General features: G+C 44.3%; 1 protein-coding gene across 2 annotated transcripts in view; it reads right to left on the minus strand.

The window, feature by feature from the left end:
* Positions 1 to 455: 455 nt before the first annotated feature.
* Positions 456 to 27,294, minus strand: part of ANO6 (anoctamin 6) — a 503,549-nt gene continuing 476,710 nt past the window's right edge. For both annotated transcript variants that reach the window (XM_086919093.1, XM_086919092.1), the window contains exon 20: positions 456 to 3,243. In XM_086919093.1, the coding sequence (XP_086775219.1) occupies positions 3,037 to 3,243 (207 nt within the window). In that variant the 3' untranslated portion in view covers positions 456 to 3,036. The remainder of the gene's footprint in view (positions 3,244 to 27,294) is intronic.

Consider the following 27,294-nt stretch of genomic DNA (forward strand, 5'->3'; position numbering starts at 1 on the left):
ATTATAGGTTTAAACCTAAAACCAGATAGCTGAGTTATATTTCATGGTGGTTTTGGAAAGACCAGTAGGGAAGAGAATCTCTGAAGTATTGTTTCCCGTAGCCTGACATGATAGGGCAATCTACTTGTTTTTGCTGATTTGGCATGTTTACATTTGTTGTGAAGCACAAAAAATACAAAGAGAGTAGAAAAACATGGAGCAAAACATGACAAATTTCTATGGTGCACAGTGATGCAGTGATCCTTGCATAAGGCAAATCACATGGAGCAAAATGAAATAGAGGAAATCACACAGAGAAAATGTAAATGGATCAAATCACACAGGGAAATTATCTTTGAGGTCAACAACATAACCACCCTCCAAAACAAGGACACACAAACACAGACTTTTTTTCTTGACAAGGCCCAATTGGACAGTAGTAATGCCGAGCTATGACAAATGAGCGCAGATAAATATATTTTAAAATAAACTTTATTTAAATGATAATAAATATAAAGGAATATACACATATAGAAATGTTCCAAAATTAGTTTCAAAGTGGAATTTGTTGGCACAGTTCACATTCTCTTACAAACAAATTATGAAAAGTTGATTACATTTTTTACAAATGCATATAATGCAGTCAAATTACATTTTGTATTCCAGAAGGATGAAGAATAACGTATAATGACAACTGCACCATAAACATATATAATAATGTTTTTTAAAAAATGGAGCTAAAATGATCGGACTGTCACGTAGAATGTAAACATGGAGGTTTTTATAAATGTTTTATGTTTGCACATAGTTTTGATCAGCACGTTGTAGATATAGTGGTTTATACAATGGTTTTAGCTAAAATAGGTAGTTAAAAATATAATTAAAGTAGGGAATCTCAAATATGTCATCATCATAACTTTTCCACAGATATTAGGTATACCACATTATTTACCACAGTACCGGTTTCATTGTCCAGTGCTAGTGAGCTGTATCATTCACAAACAATCAAATGGGAAAATGAGTGAGAGCCTAACTGATGAGCCATGAGCTTAAAAGAAAGAGAGTTAATTTTTAGGAAGAATAAATGTGATTGTTGAAAAATCATTATGTGTATGTGGATGACTGGACAATCATTCATTTGGGTAACTGATTTTGCAGTGTTCGGCAAACTTACCACCTGTTGCAGCAGAGGTTTTTTTTTTAAAACACGTTTATAAAGCACTTTTTGGTCCATACTAGTAGATTCTTTTCTATTAGCATGTTACAAAATAGGTAATTTACTCTACGAGATATTAGCATTTTGTTAAGTCAAATTGTCTCATTTGCCTAGGTTAAAAACATCCCCATGATTTAAAAAGCAGTCGACAGTACCTGACTGTGTGGGAGATTAGGGGTTCTGTGAAAACATCCCAGGGGTAGACTTTGTAGGAGATTAAAGCAAAGTGTCCTACTCGCCCGCCCAACTGATCTATTCTAGAAGTGTGTTTCTTTAATAATGCGTATCCTTCAAGCTGCACCCTCCAGAAGAGAGAATGGGTGAATGGTTTGAGCACCAGAGGCTGCCTGCGCTCTAGCACCTTCCAGAGTGCTGGGCCCAGGTGTGTGACAACTACATCATTCAACTTCGGTGTCCTTCCTGAAGTGCACCGGTCACAGGTCAGCTGTCACTCAGAGTGAGGCTACTCAGAATGAGGGCTGTAATCAAAGGTGTGATGAAGTTCTAGACACTGACTGTGTGCAATAACCGATTTCTGATCTTCTAGACACAAAAAAAAGGATTCACCCACAGATGCATCTATGCAATGGAAACACAGCTGACTTTCATGAGCACATTATATGCAGTGCCTAATAAACAACAGTGACACAGTGGTATATGTATATATAAACTTACACATGCATACATTATTGTATTAACGAAGCATCGAAATACATTTAACAAGTAAGGCAAGAAAGGCAAAAGTGGTTGGCACAGAATGACACTTTTTGGTTCAATGGCGATGCTGGGATAGGAATGTCTCATGGTTCTAAAGTCAAAGATTAAGCTACTAGACAGCATCTCATGTAATTTAACAGTATGTAGGATCCCATTGTCCTTGCAATTCCCTATTTAATTGTGTTCTGGCAATGTTTCTTCTTCGGTTCTTTTTTGTCAGAAGCATTGAATGCAACAAATACGTCTTTCAGCATATTAAAATAGTGGGAATGCCTAAGGAGCATGTTAGCACAGGAAGACAGTTCCAACACTTCTCTCCCATACATTCTTTATACTGCTCCTTTCAGGCAGTTGTTGCAGCCAGCTGGAAGCGATTGCCAGTTATGAGTGGTAACAGAAGAGAAGGAATGTGCCTTTACACCCGCGCTTCAACCGTTTGCTATAAGCCATGGGTAAGAGCTCTTCCATGTCTTTATACAACACTAATAATACTTTCATTACAAAATTGCCCTTTCAACCAGTGCCTTTGGTTGAAAAGAAAATACAGTAGTTCTAATGGTGTATCAATGCAAATTTCAAAAATATAATGACATGTTGCTGGAGGATTCAGCATTACATTGCTTTCCACATCTCCAGACTGATTTTCTGTACTGTAACCTATGAAGTACAGCCTGGTCAAAATTTAAGGTTTGAGATTAAAAAGAACTTACATTTACAATGTACAAGAGAAAAACATACTTGAGAGAGTCATATAAGATCTTCAGCACAAACAAAATGTATTGTGGTATTCCCATTCTTCTTTAGATCCATACGTTCAAATGACTTGAAGGCACATTTCTATCATTCTACTGCAATACGTCTAAGCTAATCAAGAACTTTCAGGTCAACTTGATGAAACACAAACAAGGATAATGTATTCCTCAAAGCAGACCCAGTTTAGAACGCAATGGTGTTCCATGTGATGGGATCCTTTCTCAGCGTATGGAACATATGTCGAGAAAATCATCGTTTACGGTGATTATATGTTTCAAAGACCTTTGGTGTGCTCTTCAAACTTGAAATGTTTTCATTGGTATCATATTTTAAAAGTTCCGAGCCCAACTGAGCTGTCATACCCTAAAATTCTAGTCAAACTTTTGTCGGAATGTCTCATCAACTCCTTTCAAGAGTTTGTCAGCCACCTTTCCCATCTTATTTTTCATGACTGTAAGATGACTCTCATGCAAGAGCTTCTGTCTGAGGTACTTCTCTCGCTTGATCTTGTCTCTGGTTTCCTTGGAGGTGTCCGGAATGATGTAGGCGATAATGAACTTCACAGAATATACAACATGCTGATAAAATTAAAGAAGAGAGTGTAATTAGTCACGGAGTAATAAGATACAATAATTAAGGCATGAGTGAAGTGTTTCATAAATCTGAACTAAGCAACATGAAATTGGTTACTCTGGCTGTGACAGGTTACCATGCAGAGTAGGAGAATTGGTGCTACTGTAGAGCGCAAGTGTAATGGCTGGTGGGTAAGTGACCAGGTAAATCCCATTTGGTTATGTTCTGGTCTGATTGCGGACTCCCATGATTGCATTGCTTTGAGTGTGCAACAAAAAGGTTTGGATGTGCAGGACTGAACCTCTGTCTTATTTCTTAGATTCCATAGGAGGGACAGATACACGGACAACAGTCACATAATTACAGATTGTGAGGAGTCTGAATTTGGTGCAGGTGATAAACCTCTGTCATCCTAAGAATTAGGAAGGCCAAATGGGGCAACTATTACACATGCACTTTGTTGGAATAATGTGTGATTTAGGAATTGAAAAGGTCTTATAATTGTATACATATAGGAAAGCACCAGGTGTGGCAACACGTACCAGCAGGTGTGATTGAAAACATGTGACCAGTTCAGGGATCAGTCCTGGTTTCAAAGGGAGAGAGTGTAGGGACGTTTTCCACATGAAGCACGAGAGAATTTGCATGGAGTATCCATGGAGACAATGCTTCCTACCACAGTGAATTTGCATTGGAATGCAGTGTACCTGCACACCCTTGCCAGAGCTGCCCACAGCCATTGTGGCCATTTCTGATGAGTCGAATGAAAGTATTAGTTTCAGTCACTAGTAATTACTCTGGATCACATTCCATCCCATTAATTTGTAGCTTCTCCATACTATTAGAGGTAGGGACCAACCACATGCAAACTAATCTGGGATCTGCAGCAAAAGGGATGGTCCAGCCTAAACTGCTAGGGCTGGACATAACCTGCTAAGAAGGAAGGATGGATGGATGGATGTTGTCACTGGGCATGAGCAGTGAGTGAATTTCCATTACATGATTAGGTTAGAGTCTGCATGAGAATGCCAGTTGGTGAAAGTTTTCTAGAGGATTTTAATAAGGTTTCTGCTGTAGTTCAAAGCTTGTAGGTATGCTGCTTGCGGGGTCCCGCTGCATGGGTCTAGTTCTATAACTCTGGGCATTGGGATAAGAGAGGCCTTAGCATCAACTAGTCTCTTTTGGAAGATGGACAGAACCTATGAGGACAAAAGTATTGTAGGGCCCAGCACTAGTCAAGATCAGAGCCAACAGTGAGCAGATTCATCGGGGCCACCTTGGTGCCAGACCACATTCATGTGGGGATTACTGGCCCAAAGGTTTTATGTGATAGTACGTGAGCAACACTCCGATTTCCATCAGTTATTAGATATATAGGTTAAAGTGGCACCATGCTCAATTGTCTCACTGCTGGCCATGAATTAATCCTCAACTAAGAGCTAGCCACTGGTTTCCTGGCCATGTAATACAGGCATGCAGCATTTTTGGTGACCCTTTGGGGACATTTCCTCCCATGTATTCTTAACCCTTCTCCCCCCCCCCCCCCTGCAACATTGCTGAAGCACCAAACAGCGTCATCAGTGAGGTACTGCAGTGCTGGAGAAAGCCACAAAGACCAGAATGAGCAAAGACCGATATTATTTCCCCTATTGTTTTAAATTTGGCTTCTGTGTCAGCCAGTTTCATAGGACCATGCTAATGTAATATAGTTGAGTCTGTTTTTCTAGGTAAACAGTGAGACAGCTTCTGAGCCATCTCTCGATCAGGGAACCCCACCTTATCTCTGAGGCTGTCTTGAGTATGCCACCAAAACAGTTTGGAGTGAGTCCTTAGTGTTGTATAGTGTATACATTGGTTTGCTGGCCCCCAAGAAACAGGTGGAAGCAAAAGTAATGAGTATTGATCTGACTTAGAATGTTTATGCCAGCAATGAACATACATAAGTGTAACTCAATCTATTTCCAACTGCACTTAAAACATGGATGTGTTCTAGCCAATATGGAGGTAAGGGATCAGGCGGAGTTCTACAATCATGCTCCCTGCCTTTTCTATCACTTTACTAATAGTTGGGGTCTTTTTAAAATGACTAAAAAAAACTTTTAAGTACTTTCCCCTATCAAAAGGAGATACAGTGTGCACAGAGTCCAGTAAGTCCCCAAAGGTATAGCAGAAGATAAAGTAGATAATACCTTACTCTCAATTTAGTGGTAGCTGGGCTGAGCAGTTAGGCTTATCAGAGGGTGGTGTGAATGTATTTGTTGTATACCCTCATACAAGGCAGGAACACACACCCAATGACTAACTCCAGGCCAATGTTTACAAAAATATTACTTTAGTTACTTTTATTTTAGGGACCAAGTGGGACTCAGTCACAGGTAAGTAACCTTTTTCAGTTATACCACACTTTCAATGTACAGTTGGCTATGGTTTAGATAGCATTTGAAATACTTCACAGGTGCATGAAATACTATTCAATAGTAATAAGATGCTTTGTACTGTTCTCAGGGTCAACACTTAGTGCAATACAGAGAGAAACCAATGCAATTCTATGTAAGGAAAGACAGGTTAGTAGATTTAAGGTAAGCACTTAACTTACAAATCCAGTCTTCAGGGGTTAGAACAACACTAGGCATGGGGCGGACCAAGGTAGGTAATGCACCACTAGTGGCACTGGGGCAGAGCAGTACAGAGGTCACTGAGCCTAATGTTAGCCTATGGAAGCTGGGGGTACCTTGAAGAGGCACCAGTTGCAGGTAAACATCCACCGTTCAGGGACACAAGCCCTGGGGGTTGTGGACACCACTGAAGTGGCCACCAAGTAGCACCAAAGCCTAACCACCAGTGGCACAGGGGCCGCCGGGTGCAGTGTGAAAAGGGAGCGCCAGGTGCCCTATAGAAACCAATGGAGATCATAAGCTGGGGAGAATTGCTGCAGGCTCAGGCCAGTTTCATCGGTTTATCATTTCCCCTACCTATTTTTTCCTCCTTTTTCTTCTCTCTTGTTTGGCAGATTTTTACTTAGTCATCACAAAGAGAAATTTTCCGTTACTCCTGAGAAAACGTATACCTGTATATACGGATTTACTATATTAAGCTATAGATACCAGATGATTTCTGATCTATTCCTTGTGCTTTACTCTTTCTCCATTTTCATACCTCTGTGTTGTGCATGGTATGATCCGTGTTGATCCATTCTGAAGATTAAACGCGGTGAAGGATTTTTCTCACTGCACTCATTGGATGTTAGCACTTTTGCTTGTATGAGCACAAGACTTCACAAACGGTTTCTTTTCTGTTCTTCTGAACTCCCGCTTTTCTTGGGTGAAGGTTCTATCTGGTGATTCCATTATTGTTCTTTGGTGGCACTTTGATTGAAAATAATTTGTAGTGTTGCACGGGTTAGGTCTTGAAGAGACACCTATGTTAAACGTTGAGTTTGTAGTGGTTTTTTCCTCTTGAATCCATGTTTATACAAACTAGACAAACAGATGTATTTGTTTTATTTACAGCCTTGAGAAAGTCATTCTTACGACGAAACACATGTCGGCTGTGGAGTTTCTACAACAACGTGTCAACTTTAACAAACAGATATATGCTGCCTATTTCTTGTTACTTGGATTGGAGTATGTTATGTTGTACATGGGAAATTAAAATACAAGCTTGACCGGAGTTGGTCAGAGAATACTTCTACTGGTGCTGTGCTTTGTTTGTTTAAGGTTTTCGGTCCAGAAGACTGACTGAAGGAACCCAATGACTGGAGATGTGAGTTGGATAATTGAGGGATGCTGAGAACCTACTGGTTGGCACCCCAAAGCCTGGGGGCTGAGGGTGCAAGGGTGTCTTAAGGCATTGGGTTTCGTTCACCAGATCAGGTCATGGTCAGAGGGATGAGGCTGCAGGTGTTGCGGGGAAATTCAGGTGAGGTCGTCCAATGCTGGATCCCAGGCCACGATTGCTGGGGAGATGTCACTGGATTGGTGGGCCACTTAGACTCGGGCTGTGGGCGACGGGTGCAAAGTGGTGAGGTCTCGCGGATCCAGGAGGCACTGGAGTCCTTGTTGGGCGTTGCTTTTGCTGGACAAATCCAGTGTTCACTGGAGAAACTTAAGTCAGCTCAGGTTTCTGCAGTTGCTGGCAGTGGGACACGCTGATTTCTTTGAGCAGGGTCGCTGGAGGAGACCAGCGGGTAGGGCTGGGGCCAAGTCAGTTGTCGTCTTCTTCTCCACTGTGGCATGGCTCTTTGGTCCTTCTTCTTTGTAGATCATCATATCTGAGGAACAAGGTACGGGGGGGCCCTTCAATTCTAGGTTTAAGGTGTTACTGCGGTCGGAGGGCAGTAGTGTTGCAGGGATTCTGCACATATACAGAACTATGCACAGGAAAACAGGACCACAGTGAATAGGTGGTGTACCAAACTACCACATTTGTACCCAAAATCCGAAACCGACTAGCTATAGTGTCTCATTCATTCTCCGTCTATAGCGAAGCTACCAATGATTAGACAACCCAGAACACTTCATTCTATCTTGGGAATCGCGGGAGCGAGACACTCTTTAGCTCACTCACTCATACCTGTCCACAATGCGAGTAATCAGAGACGTGGTATTGTTTTAAATGTTTATTTAAACTAACGTGCTCTATGGTGCAGTACATGACCCAATGCTAGCAACAAAACACAATATAGTCAGCATTGTTACAATATCATAGAATACAAACCGGCATAGCATGTTATAAAAAACTGTGGAAAAGGACTGAACGACCTAACCACCCCCGCGACAAGAGATAGTTTACTATGAAATGAAAGAACTCTGGGCTTTGTCAGCAGCAGACCCCATACCTCAAGGCCTCGATGCAATGTTCACATCGCAAGACAAGCAGAGCTCTTCTTGCTGGAAAGGTGTCTCTCAAAGTGTGTCAAAACAGGTTGTGGTTGCAATATTAAAGTACACGATTTCCAGGAGTGCAGCTGTGTGTAGCATGTTATATCTAGGTGCAAGGAGCTGATTAGAACAGAATAACAAGGGGGATTGTTGTTTAACTGTGAACATTGTGTTCAGACTAAACCTCCGAGCACAGCAAAGAACTTGGAAGGTAGATAGTTCTCATGTGAAAGGGGCACAAACAGAGTATTGAGAAATATATGCATGCGGTGTCATGCGCAAAAGCAGCCTTATGGCAGCGAAGCTCATGCTAACTTAGCAAATGTCGACAATGGACCTATAATATTATGACTCCCCTGTGTTGAGCGATTGTAGTCTGATATCTAGCAGGTCCTGAGGAAGGTGATGTCTATCTACACGTCAAACCACCGAAACGCGTCGACCTTGGCTAAACAGATCCTGTTTTATGCAGTGGCTTTAAATGGTCGTGAAGACCATTAAACAATCTATTGTCTCATATTCTCCAGATGTATGCAGTGATGAATGTGGTGTGAATGCAGCGGAAGGATTGTGCTGGAATGAAAGCTGATTGAAAGGTTGGTTATTGTCTCTCTACCTGGGGTTATTTAATGTTTATATATGACAATGTCATTGTCTTGTAAGAAAATTAGTACATGTTGATAATAATTTTATGTGTAAAGTGGATAAAAGAAATGATAAAAATAATTTTGATAAAAGAAATTAAATAGTAAAAAAATCAATGTTAAAACGGATAAAGATGTTGATATTTCTACATTTGTGTTTAATAATCTGCTTTGTTTAGCCCATTTTGGAATTCGTGCTGAATCTGAAAAAAGAAATTGAGGTCTTGAGGGCTGTTCCTTTAATGTATTGATGTTTTTCCCCTCTTCTCCCTGACCTTGTAAGTACTCTCTTAGAGGGGGTCTCCTTATTGTTGCATAGATTACACCAAATATAGTCTGAAAAGAAGACAAGAGCCCAGAACATACATGTTTAAATAAATTAGCCAGGCTTTGAGCTTTCAACGCATTGAATATGCGATGAATCAACCCCCCAAAATGTAGTGGGAGGTTAGTATTTAAAAGTGTTTGAATTTCAGTGGCCGCACTTGCCACCTGGAGGGTGAAGGTTTCTCGTGCGGAAGTCAATGGAATTTCTTGTTGCGTTAAAAGCGCCTTTAATCTGCTCAGCTTGTTTAAATCTGCTTTCAAAGTTGGTATTGAAAGCAAAACTGAACTATCCAGCGGCCCACGCAGGGGTGCAAAAAGCACATTATTGCAACAATTTACGCACTGGAAACCCGTTACAATGTAAGGTATGCCAGCAAGCAAGCCACAGCATTCCTGGTTATTTAAAATAATATAGCTACCATTAGTAAGCAGTGTGAACGTGGGAATTACGGCGGGCACTGGTTTAACTTTTAAAACACAAGTGAGGTTCGGAGCTGAAAAATTACACACAACGTGCAACTGTATGTTTTTGCATACCAGGGAATGTCCTACTGTGCAATCACAATCCTGCCCGGTAAGATAAACCTCAGTGTCTTCCCTAAAACATCAATAAGTGAAAGGCAAAGACCACAGTTCATGCAAAAAGGCACTTCCAAGGGGTTCAAAGTGGCCTACAGGGTAATGTTTCATAGATGAGCTAAACTGAAACATTGAGAAAGGCAAAGATATAACCACAGGGATTAACCAAACAGCAGAGTCAGACTCTGCTACAGAAAAGGGCAAAGGGTCTATTTTTTTCAATGTGCAAAAGAGTGTAGGTTGCATCTTTCATGGACAGGAATTGCTGTTTATCTATCAAATAAAACTGATAAAATAAAGCAGTTGCATTCAAGTAATCCCATGGCACTTTTCCCATTTTCAATGTTGGCAAAGTCCATGCAAATTGCATCACAGAACACAATTGATAATGACCATGAGACACATCTTCTTGCACAATGTGAATAACAAAGGAAACTATATTATCTAATGTATAAATACGGGAAGACAGTGTATTAATACTATTGTTGACAACAGCCAAAAGTTTTTCTAAGTTTGCCTGGCCTATTTCCCGCAAACGAGATGTAGCTTCAATTTGAGAAAGTTTCCAAATTTCATTGTAAGCAGTGTATATCCATCATTTTGTTCTAGGAGCTCTACGGTCCTAAGAAAAAATCGGCCAAATTAATATTGTCGGACAACAAAGATAAATGCTGTTTAACGGACAAGAGTGTAGAGTGCTGTAACCATTGTTGACACAATTTACCAACAGAATAGTTTGTGACAGTATGCGAATCAGAAAATCTAGGGTTGAGTCAGTCTTGTGTGAAACCTAAACTAGAGTTATGAAAATGAAGTTGGCAGGAATTCGAACTACTTGGCCAAATTAACCAACCTAGGGGATCTATGGCAGATTTATTAATGCATTATTTTGGAACAAACTTTGTAAAGCCTCAATGGTATAATTTGTATGTGTGCGCCAATTAATATATTCAGCTAATGTCAGAATGGCAGGGGCATTATTTTCTTAGCAGTTGCCGGGCCATAGCATGTGGTCTGGTACACTGTATTGTTTAAAAACAACATTTGTGTTGGAATGAGGCAGGCACGATGTAGCGCCTCAGTGCTGTGCACTTGCTAATCCTTGGAACCCCCAAACTGATTTCAAGTCAATGATGTCCTTCCAATGATCATAGCATTTTAGGGGCAGAGCATGATAGAAGGAATTGGAATAAACCAATTTACTATGAGTTAACATGACTTTTTGAATTGACGGACAACATAATTTGAAATAATAAGATTCAGGATTCGCTTTATCAAAATCTGGGAAGTATGTAAACTTTTTCTTGAATGTTTTTTAGCTTCCTTTCAGGGGTGTAGGGCAATGTTCCCATTGTCTGTAATTTACGACAGGACCTAATGTACTGGTCTTGTGTATGAAAGGAAGCACATAGTGTTGAACAGGTCGGCATAATTTGCAGAATTCATATACAAGTCTTCAGCATCAAATGCAGTATAATAATTTAAATCTGAAAACAAAGCCTGCATTGCATGCACATCCCAATCATCAGAACGAATGTCTTGTGTGACCACATCACCCATAAAGACTCTAAAGATATATGGGACGTTAATCAGCTCTGTCGGACCATGAACTTGAAAATCTACTTCATCACAAACGATACCATCCGAAATTGGGAACACTGAAATGTTAACAAGAGTCTGGTCACACTTCCTGATGTGTGAAGAGGAATGGGGGGTCAAAATACCATCAACAGAGTTCACAGCAGAGCATTCAGGCAAGTAGTGACCATTGATGAGTTGGAAAAATACAGTTACAAATCCAATTGACATAAAAAGAAAAATCTAAATTAGTATCAATCAGATGTATATCCATGGAGGAACCAAATAAGTCTGTTTAAACCAGGTCAAAAAAATGGACACTTTTGTTGGGTCTCTTGAGGAGGTGGATGATGAGTCATAAGAAAAACTGCCATGGTGCAAAGGACTATCCAGCAAATCATGCAAAGACTCACTTGTGGGATATGTGTATTCAGCCTCTGGATTGCAGGAGGAAGCAGGGGGAACAGAAGATTGGTCAACAACAGTGTCCATCTCGATGACAGTGTTGTGTGGCAAATTGGAAGATGTTATATTCTCTTGAGTCCTCAAAATTGTAGAACACGAAACAGCAGGCGTCAAACTATTCAGAATCGGCCAGATTTTGTAGCTTGACATTGTCCACTGAGATGTATCTGTTGTCTTTGCTGCCTGGAAGAGGAGGTAAAATGACTGTTCGAGTACCCTTCAGGACAACCACGGGAACCGGTGCACGATAACAGTGACTAGATTCTTATTTGTTCTCTCGGACCAGACCTCCAACTTTGGAAAGCCAGCTGACCACCGGATTCTGGAGTGCTGCGTCAGTTGCTGAGGAAAAATGTTTAGTAGCAAGGCTGGCACGGGTCTCTTGTAGGTTCTGTAACACAGCAGAATGATTATCTACGTCAAAGGTTGCGGCAGCCGCCGCAACGTCTAGACCATCAAGGTCTGGCACAAACATTTTGATGCCAAAGAGCATTTCGTAAGGGGTCCGCCCACCCAGAGGTCTTCTAGGGATATTATTTAATGCACGGTGGACTCCATACAAATGGGCGAACCAGTTCCTGCCAGTACCTAAGACTCTAGCTGTCCAATTTAGTTGCCCTCAGGCCTGTATGGAGACAAAAATTGCACCAGCACCCCCTAAGACTTCATCGCATCCTTGTACGCCTTAGAGGCGAACACTGGACGCATGAAAGTTGCCACAGGCAAAAACCCCTACAAAGACACACAAATCCTTGATGACATTTCGAGCGTCAGCACTGCGTTGTGGCCACACCCAAAGGAATCTAGTGCACGAATCCACTGCAAATAAAATATATTTATATGCAGTATCTGAAGAAAAAAGTACCGCAGTGATCAAGATACACACAAGCAAAAGTCCAATTAGCAATGCTAAGCCGTGTTTGTGGTGGGCGTGTTACCACTGAAGGCTTAATTTGCTAACAGATGTCACAAGAAAGTACATAATTGCTGGTCTGTTTATATAAACCGCGCCACCAATAACATTGCTGCAAAATAGAAACAGTTGCAGAACACTCTGGCATGGGCCGAAGCCATGCCTTTGTGTGCGGTTTTGATTAAAGTGTGTCTGCCGTCCGCGTTGAGAATCAGCCGATTTCCAACATCTGGTATTCTAGCAAAAGGAACTTGTTCTGGAGTTAACTGACAAGCATATTTCGAAGGGAAACCCTGCGGGTAATTGAGGCCCTCTTTTGTAGCAACAGTTGCTGACAAAATGTCATTATCCATCTTCATCATGGATCTAGTAACGGCTGCTATGGAACACGTGGCTACTGCAGATTTGGCGGCTTCATCAGCCAAATAATTTCCAACAGTGTGTGCTCCCACACGCTGGTGGCCAAGAGTATGTATAACATGTGTGAGTGGCAAACGCTGTTTAAGATCTGCCACCTAATCCCAAAGCGTTTTATGCTTAATTGTGCTGCCTTTAGAATCTCGATAATCATTTTGAGACCAAAAGAATAAGTTGTCATTGAAAGACTGAACACAGTAATAAGAGTCACAGACAATAAGAGTAGAAACTGTTGGATCAGCAAACTAGACAGCAAAAACCAAAGCACGCAGCTCAGCCAATTGTGCAGTACAGTCTCCCAGTGCCTGAGTGTGCACTATGGAAGATTTGAACTCTCCATTCACCATTGTACCGTCTACAATAGCACAATCTGCTGAGTAAGCATGTTTAGAATCCGTGGCTGGTTGTGCCGAACCATCGGTGCAAATAATCCATGCATAGTCTTCCAAAGGAAGTAAAGACAAAGGAGGTGGATGAACATGTTCATACTGCAAGAACTCCTGTGTCTGAAGAGCGGGGTCAAAGATAAAGGTGACATCGGGGAAGTCAAAGAAGTAGCCCATTGAATCCAACTGGGATGCAAAGCTTTTGAGTTTGGCACACTTGCCTTTGTTACTGCTTCTAAGGCAGGGTAAAGTCTAACCACCAAAATGCTTTTTCCCTGTGCGAGGGCACGTTCCTTCATTGTATGTCAAGTAAGTGAAACCCACTGCGCCCGATACGATTCGTATCACCAGGTTCGTGTGGTTATCATGCGTCAACAAGTATTAAGATTCAAGCAACTCAGATTGCAAAGAAAGTAAAATGGCAGAATGTTCCGGTAACCAGCTGTCCTTTGAAAATATAGGTTGTATCAAGGCATAAAGTGGCTTGATACACTGGGCATATTCGGGAATATAAGAACGCCCAAAATTTTAAAATCCCAGAAAGGACTGAAGTTTTTTCAGAGTGGTTGGAGATTGCAACCGTGCGCATTTCTCCAGAAAGTGGGGATCCAGGCCTCGACCTTCATTGTTGAGCTCATAGCCCAAGAAGAGCACAGCATAACAAGCAATGTGAGACTTGGAAAAATTAAATTTATAACCATAGTCTGCAAATTGCAGAATTATGCGGTCAACTCAGCACAGATGTGGCCATAATTCGTCATCTGTGAGATAGATATCATCCACATACGAATATGCATCTGGGTCTATGCTGTCCAACAGAGAGACAACATGTGCTGCAAAAATACCTGGGCTGTTTTTGTACTCCATTGGCAAACTCCGGTATTTTTTCTGTTTTCCACCAGTCGTGAATGCGGTCCATTGACTGCTTTCAGGGGACAGGTTTTGCCTATAAAATCCATTGGAAATATCAAGTGTTACTTTATATTTTTTACGAACTATGCTGTCTACTAAAGCAGAACTATGGGTATTCTACCGCACAGGTCTGTCAATGGGAGTTCAAGTGCCGGTAATCAAAAACTATGCAGTAAGACCCATCAGGTTTGGATACAGTAAAGAGTGGATTATTCATTGGTGATACACATGTTTTGATCACTCCTTGATATTCCAATTGAGTGAGAATATCAGCGACAAGACCTTTTGCTTCCTGTCGAATGGGACATTAGGGTTGTGGTTGAGGCATAGACCACAATGGATTATCATGTGGTGGTGAATCTTTATCCCAGCCAACTTGATTACGGTACAGAGCTGGAGCCAGGGCCAAAGACCACTCAGCTGCAAAAGCCTCTGCATGCTCCTTGGAAACGTAACTTGAAAAACTAGAAAGTATCACGTCCTCCCCGCGAGCCGCAGCCAGAACAAAAGGTGGGGGCCAGTCTGCCTCCGCTAGCAAAATGTCATAGGAAGCGGTCAGATTCTCCCCAAAAAATCCCAGTAATTACACGCTCAATGTCACCCTGTGCACGAACATTTTTGTCATACAGTCGATCCGGAGGCGGGGGCCACCCGGGTGTCAGCTGTATCCATAGTAATGAAAGTATCAGTTGCTGTCGCCTCAAGACAAGGACGCAGTGCCTCCCGCACTATTGTAACTTCTGCTGCGCTATCTAGCAGGGTTACCGCCTAAGTACAGTCAGGTAGTCGTGTTCTCACTGTCTGAGGCATATCTCGCTGTCAAAGCGGCAACATTTTTCTTTTGAAAAGGGGCGCAGAAGTGTGGTTGCTTGTAATGCTTCCCCTTGCCGCCAAACTGAAGAGGCTGATCACGTCCCATTGGAACTGGCTGACTCTTGCCACGATCCTGGCAATCCCCAGCACCAGCTTTTGAACCGGATGTGTCCTGTGAAGAACGAGGAGAACGCTGATCAGGTACTTGAAATCTATCAGGAGTCTTAATTTTCACGCGATCGTGCAAGCCATAAGTACGCTCAGAAGATTCATGTGTTGGGGAACTAGCAGGCGACCCTGTTTCTGTTGTTGTTGCCCCCTTTTTTTTGTTTCTCCAGTTCTTTTTAGAAAAGACTGAGCGTCCATCTGTGTCAGATGGCACCTTAAGCTGTGATAGCGATTGAGTAAAAGGTTTGTTCTCCAAACTATTGCGGCCAATGGTTTTATAAGCCTTTGCAGTCATTTTTGGTAATCGCGTGGTTTGTCCACTTCAGGGACTGCTGCCAAGCCGTTAGCGTCTTGAAAGCTCACAACATTGCCCTTGACATTGGCAAGGATCATATCAGCCATCACATCGAACACTCCCACCAGACGCCTCCCCAGTTCCACAGCTGCTTCAGTGCCATGTTCATCCTGAACATGTTTTATCACGGAGGGGAGAATAGTCAACTCTGGAATCAAACCTTAGGCAAACTAATAGTTAAAATTCTGTGTTTTTCTTCAGGAAAGGTGTAAGGAAAAACAGCTTCAAGCTGTCCAAATTTCTCTGCAAGACAATAAGGCAATTCATTCTTATTTTTTGGACGCTTGCCCATCACCAAATTAACCATAATGGGATGGATAGTCACCCCACAAGTTCCTGTATGTTGTGCGACAACTCCAGGTGGAGCCACCTGGAAAGCACGTGACATGAACTATATAACAGCTCTGTGTACACAAATTAAGGAAGTATGCAACACCCGCAGCTCATCAAGCGTAGCTGTCGTTAACCCACGCGGGTGTGGTGCATACCCAGCTAACACCGGCCATGTGGCCTCTTTCTTTTGATAAAGGACCTAAACGGACCCGCGTAAATGTGTGAGAAGGGCACCATTAAACCGAATTCGGTGTTGCCATGTTTTGAGCGGAACCTCAAAGGTCCGAAAGGGTTGATACGCAACTGGAATAGCCACGGCGGTGTATTCATGAAACACACCATCGTCTGCTTCAACCACCAGAAAGGTAACACAAGAGTAAAAGACTTCAAACTGATCCGCAGGATCTGCTTCTACTACAAAAATCAATGATACCCCTGGATCAGGGGCTCCATAATTTCTTAAGAATTCCCTGAGTGGGGCACGATTGTGTGCAGCAATGTTATGCCCCATCACAAAAGTAGGAAGTACAACTTAATTTCAGGCAGCACAAGGGCCAGTAATAGAGAGTAACCTTTTTTATATAACTTCAAGCTTGAAAGAACCTATAAAAACGTCAATATAGGAGGTTGCCCCATCACAGCCGCCTCCGGAGGCAGAAGTGAGGGTATTGTGGATAAGTACGAGTACTACTCAAGCGTCTCGCAGATAAGAACCAGACCAAACGTTGGTGGCGCTATGTTGCGGAGATTCCGCACATATACAGAACTATGCACAGGAAAACAGGACCTCAGTGAATAGGTGGTGTACCAACCTACCACATCCCAAACCGACTAGCTATAGTGTCTTATTCGTTCTCAGTCTACAGCGAAGCTACCAATGATTAGACAACCCAGAACACGTCACTCTATATTGGGAATCGAGGAAGCCAGACATCTTTCGCTCACTCCCTCATACCTGTCCACAATGCGAGTATTTAGAGACGGGTATAGTTTAAAATGTTCATTTCAACTAACGCACGCTATGTTGCAGTACACGAGCCAATACTATCAGCAAAATGCATAAACACAATATAGTCAGCATTGTTACAATACCATAGAATACAAACGGGGATAGCATGTTATAAAAATGCAGTGGAAGAGGACTGAATGACCTAACCACCCTCCCCGTGACAAGAGATAGTTTATTATGAAATGGAAGACCTCTGAGTTTTGTCAGCAGCAGACCCCATACCTCAAGGCCTAGATGCAATGTGCACAGATCTTCTTGCCAGAAAGGCGTCTCTCCAAGTGTGTCATAACGGGTTGCGGTTGCAATATTAAAGTACACGATTTCCAGGTGTGCAGCTGTGTGTAGCATGTTATGTCTAGGTGCGAGGGACTGATCAGAACAAAATAACCAGGGGCATTGTTGTTTCACCTTGAACATCGTGCGCAGACTAAACCTCGGAGCACAGCAAATAACTTGCAAGATAGACAGTTCTCATGTGAAAGGGGCACAGACAGAGTTTTGTGAAATATATGCATGCAGTGTCGTGCGCAACAGCAGCCTCATGGCAGCAAAGCTCATGCTAACTTAGCAAATGTCGACAATGGACCTATAAGCCTTACTACAGTAGTCAATGGCTACTGTCTCCTGGAGTGACTACACTCTTTAGGTGCCTCCTACATTTGGGGAGACGGGCACATCCCTACTCCTATTGGTCCCATGTCTCCAAACCAAGATGAAGAATTCTGAGAGGGGTTCACCTCAGCTCCTGGCCATCCTAGGGGTGTGCCAAGCCAAGGTGGACACTCCTACCCTGCTTACTAATGTTCCCACCTGTGCTGCTGCCAAAAAGAGGGGCGAGGACAGGGGAGCAGGCATCTCCACTAGTTGGAGCTGCCCAAATCAGCATAACACAAGGTGAGAGCCTTCGAAGCTTACTGCCAAATGCTGCTGTTCCTACAAGGGGGCGGTGTGAAGCACCTTCACTCAGAGCAGGCTTTGTTTCTGACCTCCGAGAGCACAAAGGCTCTCACCCCATGAGGTCAAAGCCTGTCTGTTGCTGGCTGGCTGGCTGGCAGCTACCAGTCAGCCAATACACTAGAAGGTGGTCGTTTTTCAGGGGGCATCTCTAAGATTCCTTCTGAGTGCATTTTATAATAAATCCAACACTGGCATCAGTGCGGGTTTATTATGCTGAGAAGTTTGATACCAAACTTTCTCAGACTTCAGTAAAGCCATCATGGAGCTGTGGAGTTTGTGTTGACAAACTCCACTCAAAATGGCTTCACTGCACTTACAGTGTCCAAGAATGGATTCAGACAGTGTAGGTACATATTGCTCATGCAGCTTTGCAGTTACCTGTGGCACAGTGCACCCTGCCTTTCGAGACTTGTGTGCAGGGAGAACTCTTCAGTGCCTTAACTTTGGAAGAAGACTTTGTGGGCTGTAGGGCGGAGACACCACCATTGGCGCAGCAGCGGGACTGCGAGTCAAAGGAATCGAGGCGGCTGCTGACACGCCGCACCTGGAGACTCTTCCCGGCTGGCCACGCCCCCCCGCCCTGTGAGGCTAAAACCGCGACTGACGGCCCCCGCTCTGCAAGTGCCGTTCGTGGCTTGTGTGCAGGGAGAACTCTTCAGTGTCTTAACTTTGGAAGGAGACTTTGTGGGCTGTAGGGCTGAGACACCACCATCGGCGCAGCAGCGGGACTGCGAGTCCCAGGAATCGAGATGGCTGCTGACACGCCGCACCTGGAGACTCTTCCCGACTGGCCACGCCCCCCGCCCTGTGAGGCTAAAACCGCGACTCACGGCCCCCGCTCTGCGGGAGCCGTTCGAGGCTTGTGTGCAGGGAGAACTCTTCAGTGCCTTAACTTTGGAAGGAGACTTTGTGGGCTGTAGGGCGGAGACACCACCATCGGCGCAGCAGCGGGACTGCGAGTCCCAGGAATCGAGGCGGCTGCTGACACTCCGCACCTGGAGACTCTTCCCGGCTGGCCACGCCCCCCCCACCCTGTGAGGCTAAAACCGCGACTCACGGCCCCCGCTCTGCGGGAGCCGTTCGAGGCTTGTGTGCAGGCAGAACTCTTCAGTGCCTTAACTTTGGAAGGAGACTTTGTGGGCTGTAGGGCGGAGACACCACCATCGGCGCAGCAGCGGGACTGCGAGTCCCAGGAATCGAGGCGGCTGCTGACACGCCGCAACTGGAGACTCTTCCCGACTGGCCACGCCCCTCAAGGCCAGCGGCTACAGAACCACGCCCTTAGACGCGCATCGCGGGACGCGCGCGGGCGGTCGACGGGCTAAGCCCGGGCAAAGGGCGGTCCGTTTGAGGCCGTTAGAGGACGGAAGAGACCGGACCGGGCCACCCCTCTAAAGTCCGATCCTCCGGTTCCCTTCGTGAACTATGGCTAGCAGGGAAACAAGAAGCAAGGTTGTGACTGTGGTCTCAGGTACTATGGACAAATTCCTCTCCAAAATCAATATGCAGGGCAGCAATGGCCCCTTGCTTCCTGTAACATCTATAGAGGGTGGTGTAGAAAATAATGCTGTGTGCTCTCCTCCTAGTTTAGTAGTAAACACTAGCACTCCAGTAATGCTTGATGCCACTCACCTGTCCTTAATGGACAGTATTGACCAAACCATTGAGTCCGTACTTCAACAGCTCAGGACTCCATTACCCACGCAGAGAGATAGGGACACATCTCGGGTTAACAGTGATGTGGAGCTCTCTCCTGCTGTGGGGCTGGAGCAGTCCGGGGTTCAGGGCGCGGATCTTAACCCTAATTCTTTGGCGCATGTGGGGTGTAGAATGGATCCGGTACCGAAACTTAAAAGGAAAAGATCAAGAAAATCTAAAAATGCTAAAAGGGCCAAAACTGATTCCATACTGCCCGTGAGGGAAGAAAGTACAAGTACTTCTGTGCTATTAGTTTTTGGTAATGATGATGATCGGGAAGCACCGGCAACATCATCTATCCCCTCTGTACCCCTGCCTCCTGAACCATTCATCTTTGAGAGAGTTCCCACTAACAACATAGAACTTCTTATCACTTCGCTTACCAACATCTTTAAGAATCTCCTAAATCCTATCGCCCTTAAATTAGACTCAATTGAATCAAGACTAATAGCCCTTGAAAAATCAGGTACGGGCACTGAGGCTCAGACGGGGAGGGGAGATAGTACACTGGTATCACAGGGGCCTATTGCTGGACCATTTCATTCTTTAACGACCTCATTGACCGCAGCTGCAACTACAGCGACAGTTATCCCTGGGGAAAATATTAACAATGGCCCTATACCAGAGCGCCAAATAGTACCCGTACCAACAGCCAGGTTAGTGCCACCGATACCTGCTCCTAGGAGGTCGAAGCAACTAACTTCGGACACTTTACCCAGACAGGAGAGACCCTCTAATGGTATGGACAATGGTTCTAAAAGACCAGATGGCACTAAATCCAGGCATAAGGCAGTCCATCTACCCCCAGAGGCGGTGGGTTACACTGTAATTTTGATGGGGGCACCTGAACTAGCAAGTGGCGTAACGGAACCTTATGAATCTTTACGCAATAAAGTACTTAGCTGGCTAAACATCCATAGACCCCTACCACCGCTTTTAGAGGGAGAGGTCCTTATGGTCAGAAGGGTCCCGTGGGTTGGGTATACCATTAAAAAAAGAGTAGGGGACTGTATTATTGTTAGCTTCAGGAACCCCCAGGTAGTCACACACATTTGTAATTTGCTTGGTAATAAAGGTAATACTACCATTGAGTTGGTTCCCCTCTCCTATTTCTACCCTAATGTCCCAACCCACACCGTGAGGAGGGATGAAGGTTGGACACGGGTGGGCTTTGCTGTGGATGGGACAAGATACAGGCCGAGGCATAACATCTTCCCTGCCCATGTTAACTATGTACACCCCAACAGATATACCTGCCTTGACGAGGTGGATTGACTCTGCAGGGGTGTTCCCTCGCAATCCAACGGAAAAAGTGAGAATGAACCCCTGGGACAGGGGGAGGTAACAACCGTACGGGAGAGCCAATATAATAGAGTCCCAGAACCCTCCCTAGGGAGTATTCTAAAGCCACCCACTGATGGAGGGGTCGTAGTCACTCTACCCCAGAGTCAACCCGACAGTACGCCAACACCTCCAATCTTGTGTGTCCCTAACACCACTCCTATTTTGCAGCCCACTGTGGAATTTCTTGCTCGTCGCCACGCATTTCGACCAGCGGACGATGTAGCGGAAACTCCATTGGGACCAACCAGGGGGCAGGAACCGAAAACTCACATTGAGGTTCTGAAGTTCTTGTCCTGGAATGTAGCGGGTATTGCAAATAAAATTTACACAGAGGACTGGGATCTCCTAGTGGACGAGAGTGATATCTGTCTCTTTCAGGAGACTTGGGCGAGGGATCCCCTGAGTAGAACGGGCTATGCAGTCCTCGAAATCCCGGCCAGTTGGAGTGGTAGGGGGAGGCCTTCGGGGGGTATGGCGGTTTGGGTGGCTACGCATATTGGGTGTTCCGTGGAGAGTATTCCCACGTCCTCCCGGGACATCCAGTGCGTGCTTCTCAGATGGCCAAATGCTGTAAATCTGGCAATTGTCAATGTATATTCCCGCCCTGTTAGTGTGGCCTCGGAATCACCTACCCTTGATGACCTTTCGTCCTTCCTGGGCCAACTCCCTAGTGATTGTAAAATAGTAATGGGCGGTGACTTCAATTGTCACTTTGAACCTCTGGATGGTCTAAAAGAGGGCGCTATCACTTCTGAAGATGACTACTGGGGTGTTCCACCTGGTCAATCCCCCCACCCAAAGACCTGGTCCCCCCTTGCGGTACAAATCATGTCCCTCACATTGAACTACGCGGTGAGGGCTTGTAACGGACGAACTCCGTCCGACAGTCCCTCTCTGTGTACTTTTAATGGGAGGGGTCATGAATCAAGATTGGATTATATTTTTGTTGATATTTCCTTATGGCCCAAGGTTGAGGACTTTAGGATAGTGACTAGAACAGATAGTGACCACAACGCCCTGTTACTAGTAATGAAACACCCCGCTCCTTTAGGCGAGCCACTTCTCTCCAACCAAGGTGGCGACCCTGGGAACTTGGTTCTTACCTCCAATAGACGTAGGGTTAAATGGGGGAATATAATTAGTGCAGAAGATAACATAAGAAGGATTTATGAAGTGGCACTCCCCAAATTTGAAGAAATGGAGGATTTAATCAACCTGCCCAGGCATCCGGATTTTAACTAGCAACTGGGCCAAATCCATGATAATTTGGTGGGAGCACTAGGCAAGGTTTTTTATCCCGTGGTACCCTCGCAACGTAAAAAGACCAGAACCCCTACCTGGTATAACTCTTTATGCAAAAAGGCCAAAACAGAGCTCATTGCCTCAATAAAAGCAGGCAAAGACAGGGGTAGGATAGTCGAACTTAGGCGGGAGTATAAGGCGGCCCTGGCACTGGCAAGGTCAGAGTGGGACTGGAACCACTGGCAGGAACTTTCCCTAGCACTCGAATCCAGGGACCTCCAAAAATGTTGGTCCCTGGTTAATTTTGGCACTGGAGATCCCAAAGTTGCAGTAGAGCCAAATATTGCATCTTCTGTATGGGAAGAGCATTTCGGCAAAATTTATCAAGAGATTGAATAACCCACAATTGACGTTATTGCTCCTGGATATCTATCAACACCTGTAACTGCTATGGAATTCACCCTAGGGGAGGTGGTGGGTGCAATGGAGAGATTAGAAAGTTGGAAGGCCCCCGGACTGGATAGATTGCCTGGCGATCTATTCAGATACCATCCGGAGATCTGGGGCCCATATTTTTTGATCCTCTTCAATGCCATCTTGGGAGGGATGAAGATCCCCTGTACTTGGCTGGGCGCAGAGATAGTGCCCATTTTTAAAAAGGGTTCCCCTCTGCTCCCAGCCAACTACAGGCCGATCAGTCTCATAGATGTCCCCCAAAAACTCTTCTCCCGTCTTCTCCTGGATCATCTCATGGACTGGATGGAGGCTAATGAAATATTGAGCCCACTGCAGGCTGGCTTCAGGAAAAACACGTCCACCATGGACCAGATCTTCCGCCTCGTCCTCCTGTATTGGAAAACGGTGAGGATAGAGGGGGGGGGAGACTGTACATGGTGTTCGTGGACCTGAGGTCAGCCTTTGATATGGTCCCACGCAAAAAACTATGGGAGGTCCTGAAAAAGCTTGGTGTTCCCACACATATATTACATGCCATGATTAGGCTCCATGATAATAACTACGCACAGATTAGGTGTGGGAGGGATGGAGCGTTGTCTTCTAGGTTTCCTGTACGCAGAGGGGTGAGGCAGGGTTGCGTCCTGGCGTCAACCCTGTTCTGCCTCTTTGTCAACAATATCATATCCCACCTGGACAACGTTAAGGACAATGATGCCCCCTTTTTGGCAGGCAGGAGGGTGCCAGCTGTTATGTTTGCTGACGACACCCTCCTGCTTTCCAAATCTCCGATGGGGATACAAAGGATCCTGGATGGATTTGGTCTTTTCTGTATACAGCATGGTCTAGAGATCAATACTGAAAAGACCAAGTTTATGATCTTCAACCCATCCCCAAAGACTAGACCAAATCCCACCCTGGGCGAAGCCAGTTTGGAAAGGGTCACAACTTTTCAATACCTGGGGGTCACATTGCAAGAGAATCTCTCCTGGGACCCCCAAATATTAAAATCTCAGTTAAAGTTGTCCCAACTTTCAGGTGCCATTTTAAAGGTTGTGAACATCTCCACCTTTAAACCCATAAGCCCGGCATTAGAACTCTATAAAACTCAAGCCAAAGCAGCTGCAACTTATGGCAGCGAACTTTGGGGGTACAAAGCGGGGCGTGAATTGGCTAAGGTGGAAAATCATTTTCTAAGACGTCTTTTGGCACTTCCCCGTAGCACACCCTCACTCCCCTTAAGATTAGACGTGGGATTACCTTCCATCGCCATAGAACTGGAGTCAAAGCCACTAAGATTCTGGCATAGGCTATGGACCACTAGCGAGCTAACTCACTACAGGCGTGATCTCACCCATGTAATGTGCTTGAACAAGCGTGATAGAATCCCATGGCTGGCCTTTGTCAAAAAGGAACTATATCGGTTGAAACTCCAGGAGTTATGGGAGGACCCAGAGCAGGGGTGTCGAACCATTTCTCGTAAAAACCTGGTGCAAATCCATAAGGAATCTAGTTTGGCTCTCCTCCTGTCGGCCACCACCAACGGCACCCTGACCGACTGCTTTTAGGAATTCAAAAATTCCTATGAATTTGAAGATTTTATAGACATAATATTCCCCATCCTAGCGAGAAAATTGTTTATACAGTGGAGGTTAGGCACTTTGCCCATAAAAACCTTCACCTGTAACTGGCTTAAGGGGAGGGATAGATGCTGTCCTGGATGTTAAATGTATGATGAGGAGGAAGTTCATCTTTTTTTCTTCTGCCCTGCCTACAGCAGACCCAGAAAATACTGGCTGGTGCCTTTATGCAGGAATCTGGGATCTAGGTCTTACTTGTCTGTATATAGAATCCTAAAAACAAGCACTCTGCCTTATATTGTATTCGCTGTGGCTAAGTTTATTATGGCTTTGTGGCAGATAAGAAAGAAACTGTTACCTACCCAAATGCATAAAGGTTGACGTTTCTCCCATTCATCCATAATCATCCTTTTAATACTCTGAATTATTCTTTATAATATTATGTAATTGAGTTTCCAATGCCATTTTTACCCTTGGTACTTTTTTAAAGTCCATCTACTATTGTATTCTAAATTGGAGTGAACCTTTTAAATGTGGTTGTATAAATGTATTTTGTGTGAATCTTTTATGATCTTAAGGACCGAAATAAAGAAATTTTGGATTGGATTGGATTGTAAGGCCTGCCAGAGGGGTGACTTACCTATGCCACAGGTAGTGAGGTTTAGGCATGGCACCCAGGAATGTGTGCCAGGTCCACTCTTGTAGTTTAGCTACACCACAACACATTGCCTGCAATGGCAGTGTGTATGTGTTTGGTGTGGGGCCCCTGTACGTGGCACAATACATTTTGCAGCCAAAGGGACCCTCTCTGGGGACAAGGACTGTGGTACCACTGGTACCTTTTACAAGGGACTTATATGTGGGCCAGAGGTGTACCAATTGTGTTTGGTCAATAACACAGGTGCTGGGGCCTGGTTAGCAGGGTCCCATCACACACTCAATCAAGTTAGCATCAGATTTCAGGCAAAAGGTTAGGGTTGACCATGCAAAAAGGGGTACTTCCTACAGATGCCAAAACCAGAACTAGCTAAGAATCTCACATGTTACATCGGCCTCTGGTAGCGAGGTGTACCTTACATTACATTCAAATATGGGTTGTGTTCGCATTCTGATGGTAGGCCACGTATAGTAACATAAACTCTTCACTTGAGACTAGCTGGCCTAACATCATCATGAAAACAGGTGTAGTACAATAACAGGTTCCCAGGTGCTAATAATCATGCCATTGCTTCACTTACCCTCCGAGGTGGTATGGGCTGAAGGGGGACACAGAGGAGCAGCAGCGGCCCCCAGAAATTACTGTTTGCTGAGATTAAATCAAGACTTCCATCCATCACTCATGACGTACATCACGTATGCCCAGAACTGTGCCACTGTAACCAAGCTACACCCAACTGATGAGCACTAATAATGACGAAACTGGGGTTGGTTTTCTTATGTTACGCTTCAAGGAGAACTTAGTCTGGCAGTTCGAGCTGGAATGTTCCTTTTGGAGCAGGGTCGTGACTGATTTGCATATGGCTGGGTCCAAACTGAGCTGGCATGGTGGGCTAAATAATGATGGACTGGGATGCGACCTGAGTAATTACCATCACTTTTATCATACTTTAGACGCCCTATGTGGGAGTGGCAAGCCCAGATGTGGGTCCCAAGCTCTCTGCACCACTGAAACCAAGCTACACCTGCTTGATGAGCCCTAATAACAGCGAAACTGGTTTTGGGTCCAGTTCGCTGAGGAGAACCTAGCCTGGCAGTTTAGGTTGGACTGTTCCCTTTGGAGCAGGGTCCATACTGATTTGCATATGGCTGGAACCAAACTGTGGTGGCATGGTGCGTAAAATAATGATGGACTGGGATGCAGCCCCAGGTAATTACCAGTGTTTGAGAATAATTCAAGCAATTTGTTCTTTCAAGTTTTTTGTATACCCCAGAAGGGGGACACTGAAGCACCTTCCTCACATTCATTCTGGTAATCTCATTTGGAGCTGTAGTTAATGTCAACACACATATGGGTATAGTAAGCATCATAGATCCATCCGAAATGTACCTTATGCATTAAAATAGTGAAAGCCGACACAGTCCACATGGCTCATACCTGGATCCATGTTAAAAAGATGACTTTCAAGCAAGTGCTACATCTTTTAGCTGATTATTACAAAGTAGGGACTTGTAAATACACGTTTCCAATATACCGTCTTGATCTACAAGTTTGAGCATGTTTAGAGCAGCTGGGTTGACAAGTAGGACTTACTGAAAGTTGCCTCTGGTTTGTCTTTCATTTAAATTGTTTTTCTCTGCATGATGTTCATGTCCGCACTTGTGTCATTCTAACGCAGTCACCTATCAGAAGAAATTGTGCCTTATTTTTCAAAACCTCAGTGACTGCAGAAAACCCAGTTTCCTTGTGCATCCAACAGAACTACACCAAATCATTACAACAGTAGACCTTTAAGTGATTCTACCATGATACAACAAGGGGCTGATTATCACAGGTTCCCTTTAACTGGATACTTTGTGTTTAAAGCAGCGAATCCTTACTGGCGCTGATCTTAGGAACAATTCACCTTCTCAAGCCAGTAGTCAGAAATTAGACAACCTTCAGCTTTTAAGGTATGAGTTGATTCAGGGCAATTTATAAGAATGCTTCCTTTGAGCTGATCACTCCACAAAAGCCATAGCTATCACTCGAGATGAGTGGGTAATTCCATTTGAGAGCACTGGAGTGCCTAATAGCACACCTCAGTAGGTGATCCTGGCAGTAAACAAGGTGATTGCCAACTTATTTTATGCATAATGTGCACAGGCTCTGGAGAGGAAATACAAATCTGCAGTAACTGCTTTTTTGGTGCATCCGAAGGACTCATTGTCTCTTGAATAAAAAGTGCTGTTATGACCATTTTTTATGGTACTCATTTTGCCAAACATAAACGGAAGAAAAGCTGAGTCGACCATACCAAGCTGTGCTCTCGCAACCGTTCTGCAGGATGTACCGGATCCTCTGCT

This window comes from Lissotriton vulgaris, chromosome 1_1 (assembly GCF_964263255.1).
Source record: "Lissotriton vulgaris chromosome 1_1, aLisVul1.2, whole genome shotgun sequence".
Lineage (NCBI taxonomy): Eukaryota > Metazoa > Chordata > Amphibia > Caudata > Salamandridae > Lissotriton > Lissotriton vulgaris.